This window comes from Podarcis vaucheri (genome assembly GCF_965113315.1).
Source record: "Podarcis vaucheri genome assembly, chromosome: 2".
Taxonomy (NCBI): domain Eukaryota; kingdom Metazoa; phylum Chordata; class Lepidosauria; order Squamata; family Lacertidae; genus Podarcis; species Podarcis vaucheri.
In genome coordinates, this window is record NC_138760.1 from 56,117,765 (window position 1) to 56,136,139 (window position 18,375).

Below are 18,375 nucleotides of genomic sequence, written 5' to 3' on the forward strand. Positions count from 1 at the left end.
CCCACCCCATGCAAACTGGCAAGTATTTCAGCTCCTTCGGGAAATCCAGAACACTCTCTCTCAGGCTACCTAATAAGGAGATGAGAGGAACAATTAGTCTAAATGAACAAGTCAGAAAATGAGTGCTATCTACTGTCAACCATAGATGATGCCACAAAGGACGATGGATGAGGGGGGTAGCAGATTGGTAGATGGTGTGTGAACTTGTGCCACAAAAAACAGATGGTTAATAAATTATGAGCAATATTGAGCAATAACTAAAGATAATATTGGCCATGAAATCAGAAGAGACATATTCTGTGGATTATCCTCAAGATGATTCGGTATGGTCTTGTTTAGTTTTAGGTGGATTGCAGGAAATAGTTGGGAATTCTTTGAAACATTCAATAAATAAAAGAGAAGAAATCTTAAGTACTGAAGTTGTGTTTTGATGCCCAATGTTATGTTATGCACATAACCTAATATAGCTGCTTTGAAGTCTAATCACGGAAAAAAGTGTCTGGATTCTATTGTTGCAATAGTAATTCCCCAAGGAACATTTCACACACACACACACACACACACACACCTTTAGGATGATATCCTGTTGTCTGGTTATGAAACACAATATAAGTACCATATTTAAGTGGCAAAGCAGAGGAGGTGATAATTAAACATGCACTAAGATAGCTCATTGAGGGGGACCAAAAAGCTTTAAGGAAGAAAAGGTGACATGAATGTCAAAGGGGAATCTCAGAGCATAGTGAGACAAGATCCACCTGTCAATGAAGAGCAAGCAATCAGCTAATTTAGATAAAGGGAAATTAGCTCCAAACCATAAAGGGGTATCATTATCTACAAAGCCACTGCAACATCACAAAATGATAGGCTGGCATGTTGCTTATAATCCAGCAACATCAACTCTGACTCTCAGCCAGCTTTTCAAGTCAAAACAAGTCTTACCCATTCATTGCAATGTTGCATACCAAGTTTATCAGCTGTAGGAAGTACAATGCTGTAAACGATATATAAGTCACTACAGTGAAATGGCTGAGCCCAAACATTTAGCAGACTTCCTTACAATGCAAGCTTAAACCCATTTTTATTATAATTTAACTATGGCAGCATATTTTATCTATTCCCAAGTGAAAAAAACTATTAAGATGCATTAATATGGTCATCCCACAATGGTATTTCACCACTCCCCCCCCCCCCCACTCCACTAGGGAAAACATCCAAGCCCCATGGGTTTTCCAAAAGGATGGAATAGGAATCATACAGCAGGGGTGGCTGATCTGTAACAGTGAGCTGGATCAGCTGTCATATTAAACTAATGTATAGTTTATTGTGATAGGAACAAATGGATAAAACTTTGGGCTCATGTACTCTGCCCCACTCCTCCTCCAGCTCAGCCATGAGAAGGTGATTAGAAGTTTTTGTTTTAATCTGTTATTACCTGCCCTTTGTTGTTTCATTCAGACCCAACAAACTGTCCCTAATATTAACAATGGTTTGCTTAAAATCAGTCAACTTCAAGCACTGGGCTTTGAAGCTGAACAAACCATGATTAAGACCAACAATGAACTCTCATGTTCAGAAACAATGCTAAACTGTGGTTAACCCAAATCAGGGTTTTTTTTTATCTCCTTCTCACAGCCATGCCAGAGGAGGAGAGGGAGCATGTGAGCCTAATGCTCCCTGTGGCTCACATCCATCACAATAAATCATGGCCTACTGGGACACCTGAGCTGGTTCAATGTAGGCACCAACCAAGCCAACCTCTCTGCAGGGGGAATGCTAAAGGTATGGCATCACAACCATCTCTTGGGTTGCCACCCACTTTGCTTCACATGGCGAGATATTTGGAAGAGAGCTTCTGAAGATGATCTCTGTGGAATGACAGGTCAATATAAAACAGGAACAAAAATAGATGATTAAGGAACGGCAGTAGCTTTGGAGATCAAAAGAAAGTATAATCTAATATAGAGTTCAATCTTTGGGTGAGTTATCCTAGCCAAGTCCCAATTTGTTAGTGTGCTATGTAAGGACTGTGGCTCAAGAGAAGCATAATACGAGAAGTTTCTTTGGCAAGTAGAAAAGTTTTATACCTGCAAGCTCTTAGATAAAAGCAATTTTTACCACTACAGAGGATTAAAAAAAATGTTTAAGTAGCACATTAACTCTTGCATTCAAACCTTTCATAGTGATTTCTCAATACATGTATAAAAATGGTATTTCATTAACCCTGCTGTATTACTCATTCCAGTACTGTGGCAATGTCCTTAACATGTTCGATGTCTGTATCTTTGCTGTGTTAACTATCAAAATACCAGTCATGATAACAAAATAAGATGCTTCCTAAAAGCTTTTCTGAATGTTAAGAGCAGAATAGAAATAATAGCTTTATAATTTAAGGCTTAGCAGTGCAATCCTGTCCACCCATAAGTAAACCTCTGTGAGTTCATTGGTGGCTTACTCCTAAGTAAATTGATAAAGGACTGTGGTTTAAGACCCAAGATTGAAATCCTATACCCACCTACCTGGGAGTAAGCCATCACTGAAAACTGAGCTTTATATTTAGTAGCAATGTGTAAGACTGCACTGCAGAATGCCTTAAAAGGCAGAAATTGAACTTCCATTTCCCCCCAATATTTCTCATTAAAAGCTACAGTATCTAAGGAATACAGAGGAATGTTGATTATTTGGGCTTTTTCCATGATGTAAGTGAGAATGGTCTGTCTGGACTTTCTCTGCGTGGGATCAGAATAAAACTCTCTTGTGCAACTTCAAAAAAGTTCTAATGTAGAATTCAAGAAAACAAACAGAAAGTAAAGTCAGCAAGGAGCTTTGATGCATCAAATAAACATTTCACTTAAGTGCTGGGTGAATATTAGTCTGGTTTATCCCAGCTTTGCTACAAACTGTTGCTACTGTGATGACTGGGCAAAAGAATTTTCTTTTGCTTAAACAAGAAAGCATCTGCTGACACAATATAAAGAAGAGCCCTTCAGGCTTCTGATGATGGGGAGATGAAAGATTTCTAAAGATACTGGGACAGTCATATGATCACCCTAAACACCCCTGGCATTTTCAAATGGGAATTAGCCCAAGAATTTAAATATGCACAGAAGAATCTTTAGTTCTCCAGCAACTGTTGTGGAAGAATATTAAGACATTCCATGTTCCAGAATGGAGGAACATCACTTGTGCAACAAAATATAATATAGGCATAATCCTACATATCCACAGAATGTGCGACATAAATGCCACATTTCAAGCTTTAAAGATTCTATCCTTTCAATGTACAGTAAATCAACCTCTTTCTCCACAATTTTAAATACTGTATGTAGTAATATGTTCTCTATTTCTCCATATCTTACTCCTAAGAGCATATATAGCTTGAAAAATATGTTTTTAACAGCAATCTTGGCACAATGCAATTTCAAGTTGAATGTAACTTTAATGATGCAAATGTTTTTAAAAGACCCATAACAAAATAACATATTTTATAAATTCTACAACTTCCCCACAGCAAAGCAAGGAAAATAGATTTTTTACTACTAGGAACTGCTCATACCTAAATAAAAGTTTTCTGTAACTTCCTGCTCATTATTAATATACCATGTTAGTTCTAGTAAAAACACACACATAGCGCTGTGGGTTAAACCACAGAGCCTAGGACTTGCTGATCAGAAGGTTGGCGGTTCGAATCCCTGCGACGGGGTGAGCTCCCGTTGCTCAGTCTCTGCTCCTGCCAACCTAGCAGTTCGAAAGCATGTCAAAGTACAAGCAGATAAATAGGTACCGCTCCAGCGGGAAGGTAAACGGCATTTCCGTGCGCTGCTCTGGTTTCGCCAGAAGCAGCTTAGTCATGTTGGCCACATGACCCGGAAGCTGTACACCGGTTCCCTCGGCCAATAAAGCGAGATGAGCGCCGCAACCCCAGTGTCGGCCACGACTTGACCCAATGGTCAGGGGCCCCTTTACCTTTTAAGTGGCTATTGGCAAGGAAGAAAACTGATGTGTATGTTACACCAAAACACTCAGACTCAAAGCAGAATCCAATTAAATACCAATGTGTACAAGTAATGAGCTTTTGTAATTGCAAAAGTGGTTCTGTGCAATTCCAATTGCACTCTGTAAAGTGTGGGAGCATGAGAAGACTCTGTGCTAGATAAGAGCACAGGTCCTTCATGAGTCAAGGATGTTAAACTCCCAGCTATTAACATTAATGTTTGTGTAGGTTGCTCTAGTCGAAAGCTTGCTTGATAAAGTTAAGCGGCTTAGCTTAACAAAATGACAGAAGTAGCTTTAATAACCTCTTAACCTTTCTGCATGGCACAAAGCTGCTTCTCGTTGCTTTCCACATCAGAAGATGTGAAGCCCACCACCCTCCTGAGGCTCTCTTATTTAATGGGTATAATCATCCTCCCTCCCACATGACAATAACACGTCTAGGTCAACCTGACAAAGAGTTTGCAGATCCTATGTTTTCAATGGCTGCAGGGATGCCTATCAGGTTGTCTGTGGCTCTTTCAGTTGGTGGACTTGAAGTTTCCATCAAGTCTGTACCTAGAATGGATTCTGATCTTGCTTTTTGGCTATTTTGTAAACTCTACAAATTGAGGCAAATAATGTAGAGCAAGGTGAAAATGAATTTGACCCTTTGGGTAGTAGAAATACAAGTGTGTGTTTTAAATATATATACATTTATATCATCCCCTCTCTCCAAATGAGTTTTGGGTGACATGCATGGACCTCCTCCTACCTTTAACCCCTCAGTGACCCTGTGAGGGAGGTTGGGCGGAGAGACAGTGACTAGCCCAAGGTGCACATACTTCTGTGATGCACATAAGCATGGCTGCAGCTACAGATTTAAGACAAAAGCTTCTCTCTCTTGTCCCAGTATTTCATGCATGGTTCTGAGGTCTGGTACATATTCCAGTGGGGCAGCTACTATACAGATGAATTGCTATACAGGTGAAATTTCATCTTCGTAAAATCAAGTGCTTGACTGATAAAATAAGTAATTTATTTGGATGTCTAATCAAGTCCCTAAGATGAATAGAAATTAAAGTAGAAAAAGCATCACTTTTTAACTCCAACGAGCAAAATTAAGCCCACTTTCAAAGGTTTTGTAGGGCTGCAAAGAGAATTTCAGACTAGGGCTTTTATACTCATTATAGAAAGGGAACTTCATAATTGTGTTGTAGGACAGCCACAGTTCAGCAGCGTGCCTGCCAGGCTTTATAAGGCAGCCAAGTATACTAAATACGACATACGGTATAAGGAAGAGCGAGAGAGAGAAAAGGGAGACAGCTGAAGACACAAGCTCACAGGAGCTCTGAGCAGTAATTCAATACCGTTAATTCTTCATCAACCAACTGTTCTCATTGCCCACTGACAGGGTTGAAGGGAGGAGTTGCAATTACAAACTTGCAAGCAAAAAGAGGGGGGGTGGATTTTATTCTCATTATATCAGAACAATGCTGGCTGGGGAGGGCACCTTTATTTTAAATCAAATCACTGAATGCATCAAACAGGTTTCAGATGTGGTTTCAATTTTTCCCCTTTTTGAGTCACAAAGAAGAAACTACATACAAAGTCTTCAAAAAGCAAAAATAAAGGCCAATACACTCGGAAATTTCACAATGAGGGGCAGCGGCGTCTCTTCAATTCAGTCACATAAATGGCTTTTTCAGCCAGAAACAGAGTTTTGCCTTCTTTTGTTGTACTTGCAGGGGACCAAAAGACATCCCAGCTGCTGCTCAAGTTCATTGTTTTTATTTCAATTTCTGGGGGAGGAGGGCACAGCAGATCCTGAAAGGGCCTGAGTTTTGAAAAGCATATTCTTCCCCTTCCACAGAAACAGGGGTTAAAAGAGGGAGCAGAACCATTCTTCATAAGAAAACAGTCTGCTTCAAAACGGACTGGTTCTACCGCCAGCATGCCACTTGGCTATGGAACAAAAGCCATCCGTTCCTGCATCTGTCTCCTCTCACTCATGCCTGGTCTGCCAACCGTGCCCACTAAAAAGGCAACAGGTCCTCTTCTTCTTTGCATCCCCAGCCCTCAGCTTGTCAAAGTTCTTCCTCATTCAATTCCAAACATTTTACATTTGGAAGTCCCACTGACTGCCCACTTGAGACTGATTCAGGATCACAGCTCTTGAAATGCACCCTATGTTTCCTAGGCATTTGCATACCATAGTGCATAAAGTAGAATATATTCACGGGATACAGATTTTTAATTCCCATCCAATCAGACGCAGATGTTTCATGTCAAAATTTTAAATGCACAGCTCTTTCCACTGGCAAAGCAGCTTCACCTTACACACCAGTTCAGACCACGGGTGCCTTTTTCGCCCTGCACTGCCTATTGTGAGCGGCAGAAGGATCTTTCCCTGCCCTGCAAACCCCTACGTTTTAACTGGAAATGGTGGGGACAGAACGTGGGAGAGAGAGAGAAGCCACATGCATGCAAAGAGCTTCTCTACTATTGTGCTATGGCCACTCCCCCTTTCTGACGCTGTTGTCCTATGCCCACTTTTAGCACCAGGTAAGTGTGCAATAATACATCAGGCTGCACATGCATTTTTTTCCTTTTTCTTCCGTTTCCTTGTCTAACCAAAAAGGGATTGCCTCTGAGCACCTCATAGCCCCACCTTCATTCATTACATGGTCCTCCTCCCCAGAATCAAAAGCTGCAGAGAATCAAAATGCCGCTATGAATCATTAGGCTCAAATCCTTACCATGAAATAAGATTCGAATTTTGAGCTGGCGGTGGGGGGGGGGGATCATTACTGAAACAGATATTCTTTTTAAGAGAAATCAAGTGGGAAATGGGGAATCCGCAGAAACAAGTTCTCCTCTCCTAAGCCCCCATATCTTCAGTTAAAACCTCCCCTACTTAATTCAGCAATACCATCCGGATTTGACAGCTTGCCACAATCAGAGCAGAGGATGGACCGGAATGTCAGAGGTATCTTATCCTCCGGCGGCAGCAGCAGCAGAAAACAGGGAGTGACAGAAAGCAGCACGTGCAGGAAGGGAGGGGAGGGGGCGAGGTAGAGAAAGAAAAAGAGAGAAGAGACATAGAAAATGCCACTGCTGTTTGCACTAACAAGAGAGAGCTGCAAAAGCAGCCGGGGCAATGGGACCAGGGCACACTTAGATAAGCTGCTTCCCAGGAGGTGGGGCAGTTTCCCCGCTCTCTCTCACACACGCCCCCCCCCCAAAGGCAAAAGAAGGTGCCGGGGGACAGCGAGCTCGCCCCTGCCTTTCCCCAGAAGACACGCAGGTCCCCACCGACGACCGAGCGGAGGAGGAGGTCATCCTTGTCTAACGGCTCCGTGAGAAAGCTCTCTTCCGAAGACGCGCGAGGAAACCCGGAGCCCGCCCGCGCCCTTCGACGCCCCCCCCCACCACCACCACACCCCGCAGCCGCGCTTACCTGCCAGGGTCTTGTGCACCGTGTTGCCCATCACTGCTTCATGCACTCACGCCACGCGGAGGGGCTGCTCGGCGGGGCAAGGCGCTCTCGGAGCCCGGAGCTGCGCGGCGGCGCTCCGAGGGGCCATTGACCGGGGCGGAGAGGGAGGGGGGCCGCCGCCAGCTCCGCTGGCTCGGCTGGGGCTCGCGAGTCTCCCCTGCGCTTAACCCCGAACCAGGCACTGAAGCAGCCCCGGCGAGTCAGCAGCGCCCCCAGCTCCCCGCGGCCGGGGCCGCCTCCGGAGGGTTGGCCGAGGGCTCGGAGCCCAGCCCTCGTCTCCGCCCAGCCGGGGCGGAGCCCGCCATGCACGCATTGTTTGAAAGTTGGCAGCAGCCAGCCAGCCGGCCGGCCTGCCCAGCCTACGTAAGGCGGGATTGAGGGCGGGGGCGGCGACGCTGGAGGAGGCAGGCAGCGGGGGCGCCTGTGCCGTCACAATGCGCGCGGCGGCAACAGGAGCGGGTCCGGGTAGAGGAGCATGCCGACGAGTGGCCCTCTAAAGCGGGCTGGGGCCCTGCTTGCGGGTAGGGGCAGCCCGCTTCGAAGCAAGTAAAAAGGAGAATTGCACCCCATTCCCAAACTACGGATAAATGCATATGGGAGGGAGGCAGGTGGGAGACGTCGAGGGGGAGAGGCAGTGCACTGTGAATGGCTTCGAAGCCAAAGGCAAGCTACGGCGAATGGTAGAATGGCTGAGAGCTGGAATGTGCTCAGAGGTCACCCAGCCCACCCGCATCCCTGAGGCTGGATCCGTGTCAACAGCCCACTTTGTACATTTCGACTACACCTCCTTACCGAAGCTCGTGGCTACGACGCCAGCTTTAGGGCGCTTCTACAACGCGCTGCAACCCTCCATCCCGCCAGCGTAGGCGTGCTCTTTCAGCACACCTGAGCCTTCACCCCGCTAAATGCCACCCACGTGGTCCTTGCTAAGCTTCTGATTCCCCGCTCCCGCCCCCTACTGCATGCGATATACAAACAACGCGTCGACGTCTGCAGGAAAGAATCCGCTTTGCAATTCTGCAACACAATCCTGGCTGTGGTTGCCAGAAGCTCAGAATGGTTGGTGACAGGTGGATCCCACTTTCTTCATCGTTGGCCACAACTGTACATCAAGTGTGGATGCACCACAGATTTTGTATTAGGGCATTACAACATTGGCAGTTTGATTTCAGATCCCTTTCTTAATTATTCCCAACTTGGAACTTTCCTGCTGCACACTGTGTCAGCATGTCCATCAACCTACAGCTCACCACAGCACCAAGGTCTCTTTCCTAGTCAATGCCACCAGCTCAGACCTTCCCCAAAATGTATTTTGAGGGGTGAGGTTGGTAATGTGCATCCCTTTACAATACTTGCATATCAAAACCCATTTGCTTTTTTAACGCTCATCCCCTCAGTTTGGAATTGGAATTATGTTAAAGAATTGGAATCCTTAAGAACATAACTAATCCTGCTGGATCAGCCCTATAGTCATCTAGTCTGGCATCCTATTCTCACAGTGGCCAACCAGATGCCTATGGGAGGCATAGAATCATAGAATTGTAGAGTTGCATGGGACCCCCCAGGGTCATCTAGTCTAACCCCCTGCAATGCAGCTACCTTTGTAAAACCATTAGTATACAAGCATAGCAAGAACAGTTTTCTTCAGTGGAAGTAAGTACAGTGGTACCTCAGGTTAAGTACTTAATTCGTTCTGGAGGTCCGTTCTTAACCTGAAACTGTTCTTAACCTGAGGTACCACTTTAGCTAATGGGGCCTCCTGCTGCTGCCACGCTGCTGGAGCACGATTTCTGTTCTCATCCTGAAGCAAAGTTCTTAACCTGAAGCACTATTTCTTGGTTAGCGGAGTCTGTAACCTGAAGCGTATGTAACCCGAGGTACCACTGTATGAAGAATACAAAAGGGGTAGAATTTAAGAAAGGCTAAAAGCTGGTAGAAGTTTCCTGCTCCCTGTTAGGCAGCTGGGTGATGATTTGAAAGGCTGAACATTATGTATGCTACACAACCATTAGGTAAAATAATGGCTTCTAATTCCAGAAAATCAAATGTATCTACTGTGACTATTAAAATATACTCTGGGAAGTCATTTTATTCAGCTGCCTCAGATTATACAACAGATCTTACTACTTTAGTCTTCTTAAAATGTGACAAAATATCTAGGCATATGTAGAGTCTCCCAAACTGTACAGGTTGTTGTTGTTTTACTGCAATAGTTAACACCACAGTGGCGTATGTGTTTCTATGAGCCTGCTGTTTCCTTTATTCAGTCAAGGGTAATTTTGCCCCTCTATTATTCTCTTGAGTCATTCCTAGTAAGGTCAATTTCAAGGATGTTTACTCCTGAAATGTGAGTTTCTTAGGAGTTCATTGTGAAATGATTCTCCTGTTTTGTATAAGCACACACTTAGTTGCCATTTTTAAGCATTCTTACTTCATGGAGCTGCTTGATGCCTAGTTTCAGGCCGTCCTAATGTGCTCGAAGCTCTGTGACCCATCCGTAAGGCTGACTGCAACACAATTATAATACAAGTGCGATCTTTTTTGTGAATTTATACTGCACTCAAGATGGGGCTATTCTGTGCATATTATTCTCCTAGACAAAAGCCTTGATGTATAGGATCACAGGTTGAAAGTTGCCTTTTGTTCTGCCTTTATACTACCACCACCACCCCTTAAACACCATAGGTTTATTAAAATATAAGCTTAGGTGGTACCCCAGTATTATGCATACACATCAGTGATAGCCATGTGGACGGGCATCTCCTCCAGACTCATCTCCAAGGATCTTTTGGCTATTTAGCTAGCCATTCATGTGGGCATTCAAAAGAGAGAGAGAGAAAACTACCTAGGGAAAATAAACCCAACCCTGTTACTTTGGTCTGTTGTATAATGTGTATCAGGTTCCTATGTATGTTTACTCAGAAGTCCTGCTTCATTCAGCAGGGCTTATTATAAGATGTGTGTACATAGGTCTGCAGGTTTGTAGCACAATTCTGTGCTTGCTTCCTTGGAGCTTAAGTCTACTTTGTTCAATTGAGCTCTGAAGGCAGCCCTGTACAGTGGTACCTCAGGTTACAGACGCTTCAGGTTACAGACTCCGCTAACCCAGAAATAATAACTTGGGTTAAGAACTTTGCTTCAGGATGAGAACAGAAATCACGCGGCACCGGGAGGCCCCATTAGCTGAAGTGGTACCTCAGGTTAAGAACAGTTTCAGGTTAAGAACGGACCTCCAGAACAAATTAAGTGCTTAACCTGAGGTACCACTGCATAGGGAAGTTTTAAATGTTTGATGTTTTATTGTGTCTTTAATATCCTGTTGGGAGCCGCCCAGAGTGGCTGGGGCAACCCAGTCAGATGGGCAGCATATAAATAAAAAAGTTGTTATTATTATTATTACTCCTGTTTGTTGTAAAAGTAAAGCCTTTTTTGCAACTGTTGCACAGTATAAAGAAAGTGCCTCCTGCTTTTCCTTATGGCTTGGTCTATTGTTGTATCTGAGGACACACTTGCTATAATTATCTATAATTAGGGTGGCTTCAAAATTCATTTAAGATGATGGAGATACTTGTTTTATGTTGTTATCAGCTGATATTAGATACCAGATAACATGCTACAACATGTGCACTAAAATTAGCCCAACCAGGTACTAATCAAGGTGCTTTTGGGGGTGTTGATCTTTGACTGATACCACACAATGTCATACATGGACATTTGCATCACACAATGTTATCTAATAACACATGTACCAAATAACGTGATTTAATCTAACTGGTCCAGGTGATGGCTTATTAAATAATTACATCACTGAATGCAAAATCTGCCACAGCAAAAGCACCTCATTAACATGTCCATGAGTGTACATTATATTAGGGCATATTCTGATTGGTAGTTTTTTCCCCTGACACAGGTTGAACAATTTTTAAAAGAGATAGAACAGTGATTTTTAAGAACGTGGCCAAACCTGGTTCCTTAGACTGGACTTTGTCAAGGAAAGAAAAACAGAGTGAAAGAATATGACCTACAAGTGACACAAAGGTGATCAACAGCCTCCAGAAAATGCAGGGGAAGATGATGGCATACCAAGTGTAGTATTCAGCAGAGATACAAAACCAAAAGATCTACTATGAAACTAATTATACAAATTCATTTTTTTAAAAAAGAGACTTTAACCAATCTAGATACATGTAGGCCATTTGCTCACCAAGGCAAATGCTAAACCTGTCCATTTAAAAAATAAATAAATAAAGGATGCTCTTGCTGAAATAAAACATGCCCTTTTGAGAAAGAAAGTGTGTGCATACATTAGGGTGGACAGGGGGAAATGCTCCTTGTGAGAGAGCAAAAGGCAGGGGGCTGCTTTCCAGAAGGGAAATTCCCCTTCCTCTAATTCACAGTTCTGAGGGAAGTGGGGCAGATATAATTATATGACTTTAAAAGGCATTAGAGTACAGAAGGGTTGTGGTCGTGTGCAGCTGGATTACCATGTTCTAAAAAGCAGCTTGCTTTTTTGCTTTCCAAAGGAACAGTGGCACAAAGAGTTGCTCCCACACAAGTCCCATTTATTTCAATGAAGCTTTCAAGGAAGTGCCACACACCTTACATTTCCACTTTGTATTTTTCATCTAGGGGCATAAATCAGTGGAGGAGTTATGCTTCCCTCATCCATCCTTGATGCACTACAGCAGTGACCTTACGTTACCTATAAGAGTATTCATTTAGATTTATCATGCTTGCCATATCTGAAGGTCTCAGGACATGTTACCGTACTGATGTCTCATACAGCAAAGTCAACCACTCAGAATGCAATTGTTTTCCAAGAAGAAAAGGAAGAAGAGGAAAGCTAATCTCCATATTTTTGGGGAACAGGCTTGCATGAAGTCCTGAAGCGATTAATATTTTGTCAGCAGGACTTGGGTGGGGAATGAGCAAAATCCAAATAATAACGATGCAGAATACATCAAGCATGAAACAAAGGCAATCAGTGCAGTGTATTTCCCTAAGCCTTTTCTTGAGAAAAATAAGTGCAGCCCCATTATTTTGTCAGAGCGACTATTATTTTGACAGCCAACACCTCCGTCCAGCTTTCTCTCCCACACGTTCAGACACAAAGGCGGAAAATTGAGAGTGTCTAATGTTCCTTTCAGGTTGTCTAATTTTACCCTAGTACTAGAGCAGATTGTCAGTTTGTCTTCCACTCTTTTTGTTCCCCTGATCGAGCAGGTGGGAGAATTCTACCTTGGCCTGAGCCTTGAATGGAAATCTGGCATCTATAAATTTCACTGACTCTCTTCCCACCATTCAGACATCCTACATTGGTTCTTTGGGGATTAAAGTCTTTTGTGAGTTTTCCTTCTCCAGTATCACCACCACATGAAGGCAATAAGACATCGCCTCTTCTTTTTTCCTGATCAACTGGTACTTGGCATGGGCAAAATGGGTCACATGACACCCATCTGTCAATCTTGGCCTGCAGGAGGGCAGTGGATTCAGTTCCCCACCTTACTCTGCCTTACTCTTACTTTTCTGGGAAGAGAAGGACAAACCTAGGGGCAAGAGTGATTTCAGGAGACCAAAGTGATGTACCTCCTCCATGCCCTGGAGGAAGGAGGGGCACCAAAGGGCCAGGTTTTGCTGTTCCAAAATACATTAGATTAAGAAAGTGGATGCTGGAAACAGCATCAAATATATTTGTTCAGGTGCATGTGAATATTTTCAGTGTCCTGTTCACAAAATAATTACTTTAATATAAAACCAAGGGTATAATCATAAGCCAACCAAAAGGTACATATAATTGAAATACTACAGTAATCAACATCAAACACTATCTAAGGAGGATCCCTTAAAAACTAATGGCTCAAGAAATCCAGTTCCATTATACATTCAAGTGAATTGCCACTTAATACCTGAAGAGTGTTGACCCATGCTTATTAAACTGTTCCCTCCACACCTTAGAATGTCTTTTTATGGCAGTGGATGGGGAACCTGTAGCCCTCCAGATGTTGCTGGACTCCCATTAGCCCCAGCCAGCAGGGCCAATAGCCAGGTACTGTATAGTGACAGTTTGCAACCTGCAATTATGATCTATGGAGATCACTTGATCCCTCATCTATTGAAATAATGAATGAGTAAGGTCATGGGATTGCAGTGTTTAGCCCTGCCGCTAGGCACCTGTCCCCCAAGCCCTCCTGCCATAAGTCATGCACATTCAGCAGGCATGTGAAGGGGGCTCTATGCCCTGTGCACATACAGATGTACATGTGTACAGCTCCCCCATGTGAAGAGGGATTCCAAATGAATCCTCATGTGGAAGAATTCTGTATACCTCAGACCAGGTGTGGGGCCATTTCACAAGACTACCGGATGTGCATGTTGAGAGGGTACAATCCTGAACTCAATGCATGTTGGATGTTTATCTGAACACTCCTTCTGCCGTCATATATTTCCTGACAACCCATTCCATGTTTTAGCCTTTTTGTGTCACTCGTTTCCACCACTTCAATCTGTCACCATAGCAACCTACCCAAAAGGCTTCAATGGTTTACGAGTAAAAACCATCTTCAATTGGGGAATGGCGGGTGTTGCTGTGTGGCTCAATGGACGGTATGCAGCATAAATGGCCAACCTATTATAGGAAAGTAAACTATTTTGTAGGTTTGTCTAAGGTAGCTTCTTGACACAAGGAGCTTATCAATCTGCAATTCCACTGCCCTTCTTTTGCCTTTTTGCTGACAGGCGACCAACCATACCTTCCTTCTCAAGAGCTTAGGATCACATTGAAAGGGATAACCTACATTTATCTGCCTAGAGAAGGAAAGAAAGTTATGGAAATATAAAAATCCCCTTGAGGTTCAGCGTCACTGGAAGGAATTGTATATGTAAATTGAAATAGTTGGTGCTACCAGTCAAGATTCCTGCATTTCATAATGAGAGGTTTTACATAAATACAGGCTAATCACTTTTCAGCAGCTGGCAAGATGAACATTGATACAAGCTCCGTAATACAGGTAGCCTACTTTCCCAGTTGCATTTTGAGAAAAACAACCCTGGCCTTCTCCAACAACTGTAATGAATTCCCAATTGATATATCCTATGCCTAATGAAATGCTTCAAAGCTTCAACTCATAATTGCTTACTCTGGTTAAGTCATATCCCTTTAAAACTGTTTAGCTTTTTTACGTTACATCAACTAGTCTCATGTTTAATTTGCATTATATAAATGGTGTTCTATACCCCTTCTGGAAGTGTCTGTTAACCATGGATGGGACTGTATATTAACTAGTCACAAAGAAACATAACAAACACATCCACAACACAAACATGCCTCTTCAAGTTCACTTTTAGCATGCCCTTTACCCAAAAATGGCTCCTGTAAGCTGGTTCAGATAAAATAATAAATATCCGGGAAAATATACATAGCAGCTTCAGAGCAAGTCAGGAATTTACAGCAACTTCAAACCATGTTTTAAGATTCTATCTTATTCCAAAGTGGGCAAATTATTTATTTACTTTGTTGCCTAACTCTGTAGTCTCAAGGCAACTTGCAATAAAAAATATTAAAAGCAACAAATACATTTCAAATAAAAATAAAGAAATATAAAATACAGCAAACTCGCCCCCTAAAACAGCATGAACAAGTAGTAACAGAATGAAACAACAACCGTAGCTTCCCAGGTTCTGACAAAACAGAAAACTGTAGCTCATTAGAGCCTTCTTGGTTTAATCAAGGCTTACAGCAAAGGGTTGTTGTTGTTGTTTACCCACCCTTCACCCTAAGGTCCCAGGGCAGGTTACAACACTTAAAACATAAGTTTGATACAATGTGAAAACACAATATTACACAATATTTAGAACAGTTTAAAACAACATGAAATTACAGAAATACAGTAGTTTAATGAACAGGTAATTTAATGTACTGTTGGACACGTACTGTTGGGGGTCGGGGTTGGACAGGCTAATATTCTAAATAAAGAAGCAGCAGCAGTGGGGCACTCCAATATGCCGTGAATGACAATTCCATGAGGCAGCAGCTGCACCCATAGTGCACAAGAAAATGTGGAACTGGTTGGAGGGGAGGAGAAAAGTCAAGAGCTATGCCATGAAAGAAGGTGAGGGTCATGTCCTGTGGCAGAATTGGGGGAGTCATTAAAGTTGCAGAGCAGGAGATCTGACTAATAGACACAACCCATGGGATATACTCCCCCTGTGGAAGTCCCAATTAAAATTAATATGGGTTTAGATTGAATTGTATGCTTACATGATGGTGTTTTATATTTAGTTTGTTTGGAAGCTTTCAGAGGGGAGGGTTAAGTTTAAAAAAATGTTGTAGCCCCACAAACCCCCTAGACATAATAAAAAACACTGGGAAGACAACATAGGCTATGAAATTAACCCAACTCAATGGACCAGAATGTGGTCTAACCCACCCCCCTTAAATCCATGTCAACAAGAAGGAGAGAACTCACTCTGAAACTCATCTACAGGTGGTACTTAATGTTGAATGGTTTCTTTACATGTAAAGGTTCATCATTGTTCCACTCCATGTGTATGTCTTTAAGGGGCCGGAGCAAGGGCCAGAGCAAGATAACGAGACCCAGCTTTACAGCTGTGAAACATAGCAGGTGCTGCTGAGTTGTATTTGATTAAGGCGTGTCAACATTTGGGTAGAGTATATAAGGAGCAGCACCTAGCTCTCCCATTACCCTGGGGGATGGGTTGGTGGTTGGGTCTGGTTTGTTAATGTATTTAGTGTAAATGGAGTTTTTGTTTTTCTTATTAAAACCTTTAAGTACTTTTTGAGTCCTCTCTTTTTAATGCATGATCTCCCCAGCAAGCTCTCTGCAGCATTACTATACTGCAAAAAGCCAACACTTAACACCAAGGAAATTAGCGCTAATACGCCCAGAAACCTCACCAAAATGCTGGAGCGGGTGCACCTCCACAGACACATACATACACATGTGGTGGGAATGCCCCAAAATCCAACTATTTTGGACAACAGCCATACAAGAAATATGTAAAAAAACTAAGCAGGTATTAGAAATCACCCCAGAACTGGCCCTACTAAACATATTCCAAAACAATAATGCCCACTCACATCACACAGAACTCATAACCCACCTACTCTCAGCAACCAGAAACATCATAGCCAGACACTGGAGAGACCTGTCAGGAGTAAGCATGGACCAATGGTACCAAATAGTATGGGAAACAGCCCTACTAGAAAAATTAACCAATAAACTGAAACTGACACGGGGACAAATAGAAGAAGATACCTTCAACCCAGTATGGCTCCCCTTTATCACATACACAGCCCAACAAGACAATGATAAGAATCCACCAACAGCTTACAAATCAATATGGCTAACCTGATTCAAAAACACCCATCCACCCCACTCAAACACAAAAACAAAGTTTACCACAGGCAATCACAAACAAGCAACCACACCCTAGGCCAACTCCAATTTCTCTCACCACCAAAGGAGCACAAGCGAATAGCAAAGAGCACAAACGACGCTGACACAAAACCCCACACATACATTAAGCAAATTAGAAACATCGCCTCCAGACCCCACCCCCACTCTTCTTTCCCCCCTCCACCTCTTCCCTCCCTTTTCTTCCTAATGTAGCCCTAATGTCTCAGCAAATGAAACTGACCTATGGAAAATGTAACTTGAAAAAAGAGACATAGCACATACCTTTGTAAACCAAGAAAACTTTAATAAAAATATATTTTTTAAAAAAAAAATGTAGCGAACTTGAGCTCCAGATAAGGCAGAGCAAAAATCGAAGCAAACAAATAAAATTGTTGCATCAACAGGAGGCTGGCATGATAACTCCTTAATTACACTTTCATTTGGCATCTTTCTAAACAGCAGGGATTCCACATCACTGTCATCCTATGCCTCTGGCACTTTGAAACTTGGACGGCTACGGTAGCTTCCAAGCTATCTTGAAATCTATTTCCAATTTCTCTGTGTGTTGTTAGCTTTCAAAAGCTCCCAGTGAAGTCTTTATAAGCCACCTTTCTATGACCTTATGTCCCGTCCTCCTAGTTCCTTTTCATGCCTACTGTTAGGGTAATAGGATTTGGTTGCATGTGTGATTGTACACTAAAGGGAAATGACCTGAAAGTGCAGTTATGCATTCCACAGCTTAATGCACTCCTGATACAACGTGTTGCTTAATGGTTGCTCCAGGGGAGAGACGGGGCATCAAATAGACTAAAATAAAATGGTCTTTATTAAGAACTGGTAAGATCCATTGTTCTTTCTCTTCATGCCTCTGGGCCTGCTGCTGAAAAACATGGGGGCCTAACTTCCTCAATCTTAAAAGGAAGGTGCCCTTAGAAATACAGTCACATAGTTCAACTAAACCCAATTACCATAATTGTCAGCTGGTCTTAGGGGCTTCCTATGCCCTTGCAATGGGACAGGCACAGGGCTTTACAGGTGCTGCTGATTAGGGGTGCCTGCAAACCTCCTTTGGCCCAGGTGCATGTTTTCCTGCTCATCTTTTCCCGCCCAGTGGGTGTAGGGAAAGTGGGTGTGGCTTGGCCGAAACAGCCTAGCAGGCAAAATGGAGAGGCCTGCCTGGCCTAATTAGGCCCCTGGGCTGGAGTTCCCCCACCTCTGCCCTAACACCTGCAGCATGGGAGGGGTCAGCTCAGCCCTACCTGGAAGCCTCTGTCCTCCTCATCTACACTGTTGTACGACTCCTCTCCACCCACCCCTTTCACCCTACCCCTTCTCATAACTGCACGGCATATGAATATACATGATTATATTATACTCTCTTCCCACTCTATGGAGTGTTCAAGGGAGGGTGAACAGAAAAAGAAGGATGTTGTTTCAGAAATAGACTACTAGGTACATGACAAAAACATACTGAAATGCTAATACTAC

The 18,375-nt window shown here is 43.1% G+C and overlaps 1 protein-coding gene across 3 annotated transcripts in view; it reads right to left on the reverse strand.

Annotated features, from left to right (window-relative positions):
* The window catches only part of NEURL1B (neuralized E3 ubiquitin protein ligase 1B), a 190,700-nt gene that overhangs the window by 41,050 nt on the left and 131,275 nt on the right, over nucleotides 1-18,375 (reverse strand). For 2 of the 3 annotated variants that reach the window (XM_082213059.1, XM_082213058.1), the window contains exon 1: nucleotides 7,433-7,840. The exons of the other annotated variant lie outside the window; for it this stretch is intronic. In XM_082213059.1, the coding sequence (XP_082069185.1) occupies nucleotides 7,433-7,463 (31 nt within the window). In that variant the 5' untranslated portion in view covers nucleotides 7,464-7,840. Of the gene's footprint in view, nucleotides 1-7,432; nucleotides 7,841-18,375 lie in introns of those variants that run through there. 3 annotated transcript variants of the gene reach the window in all.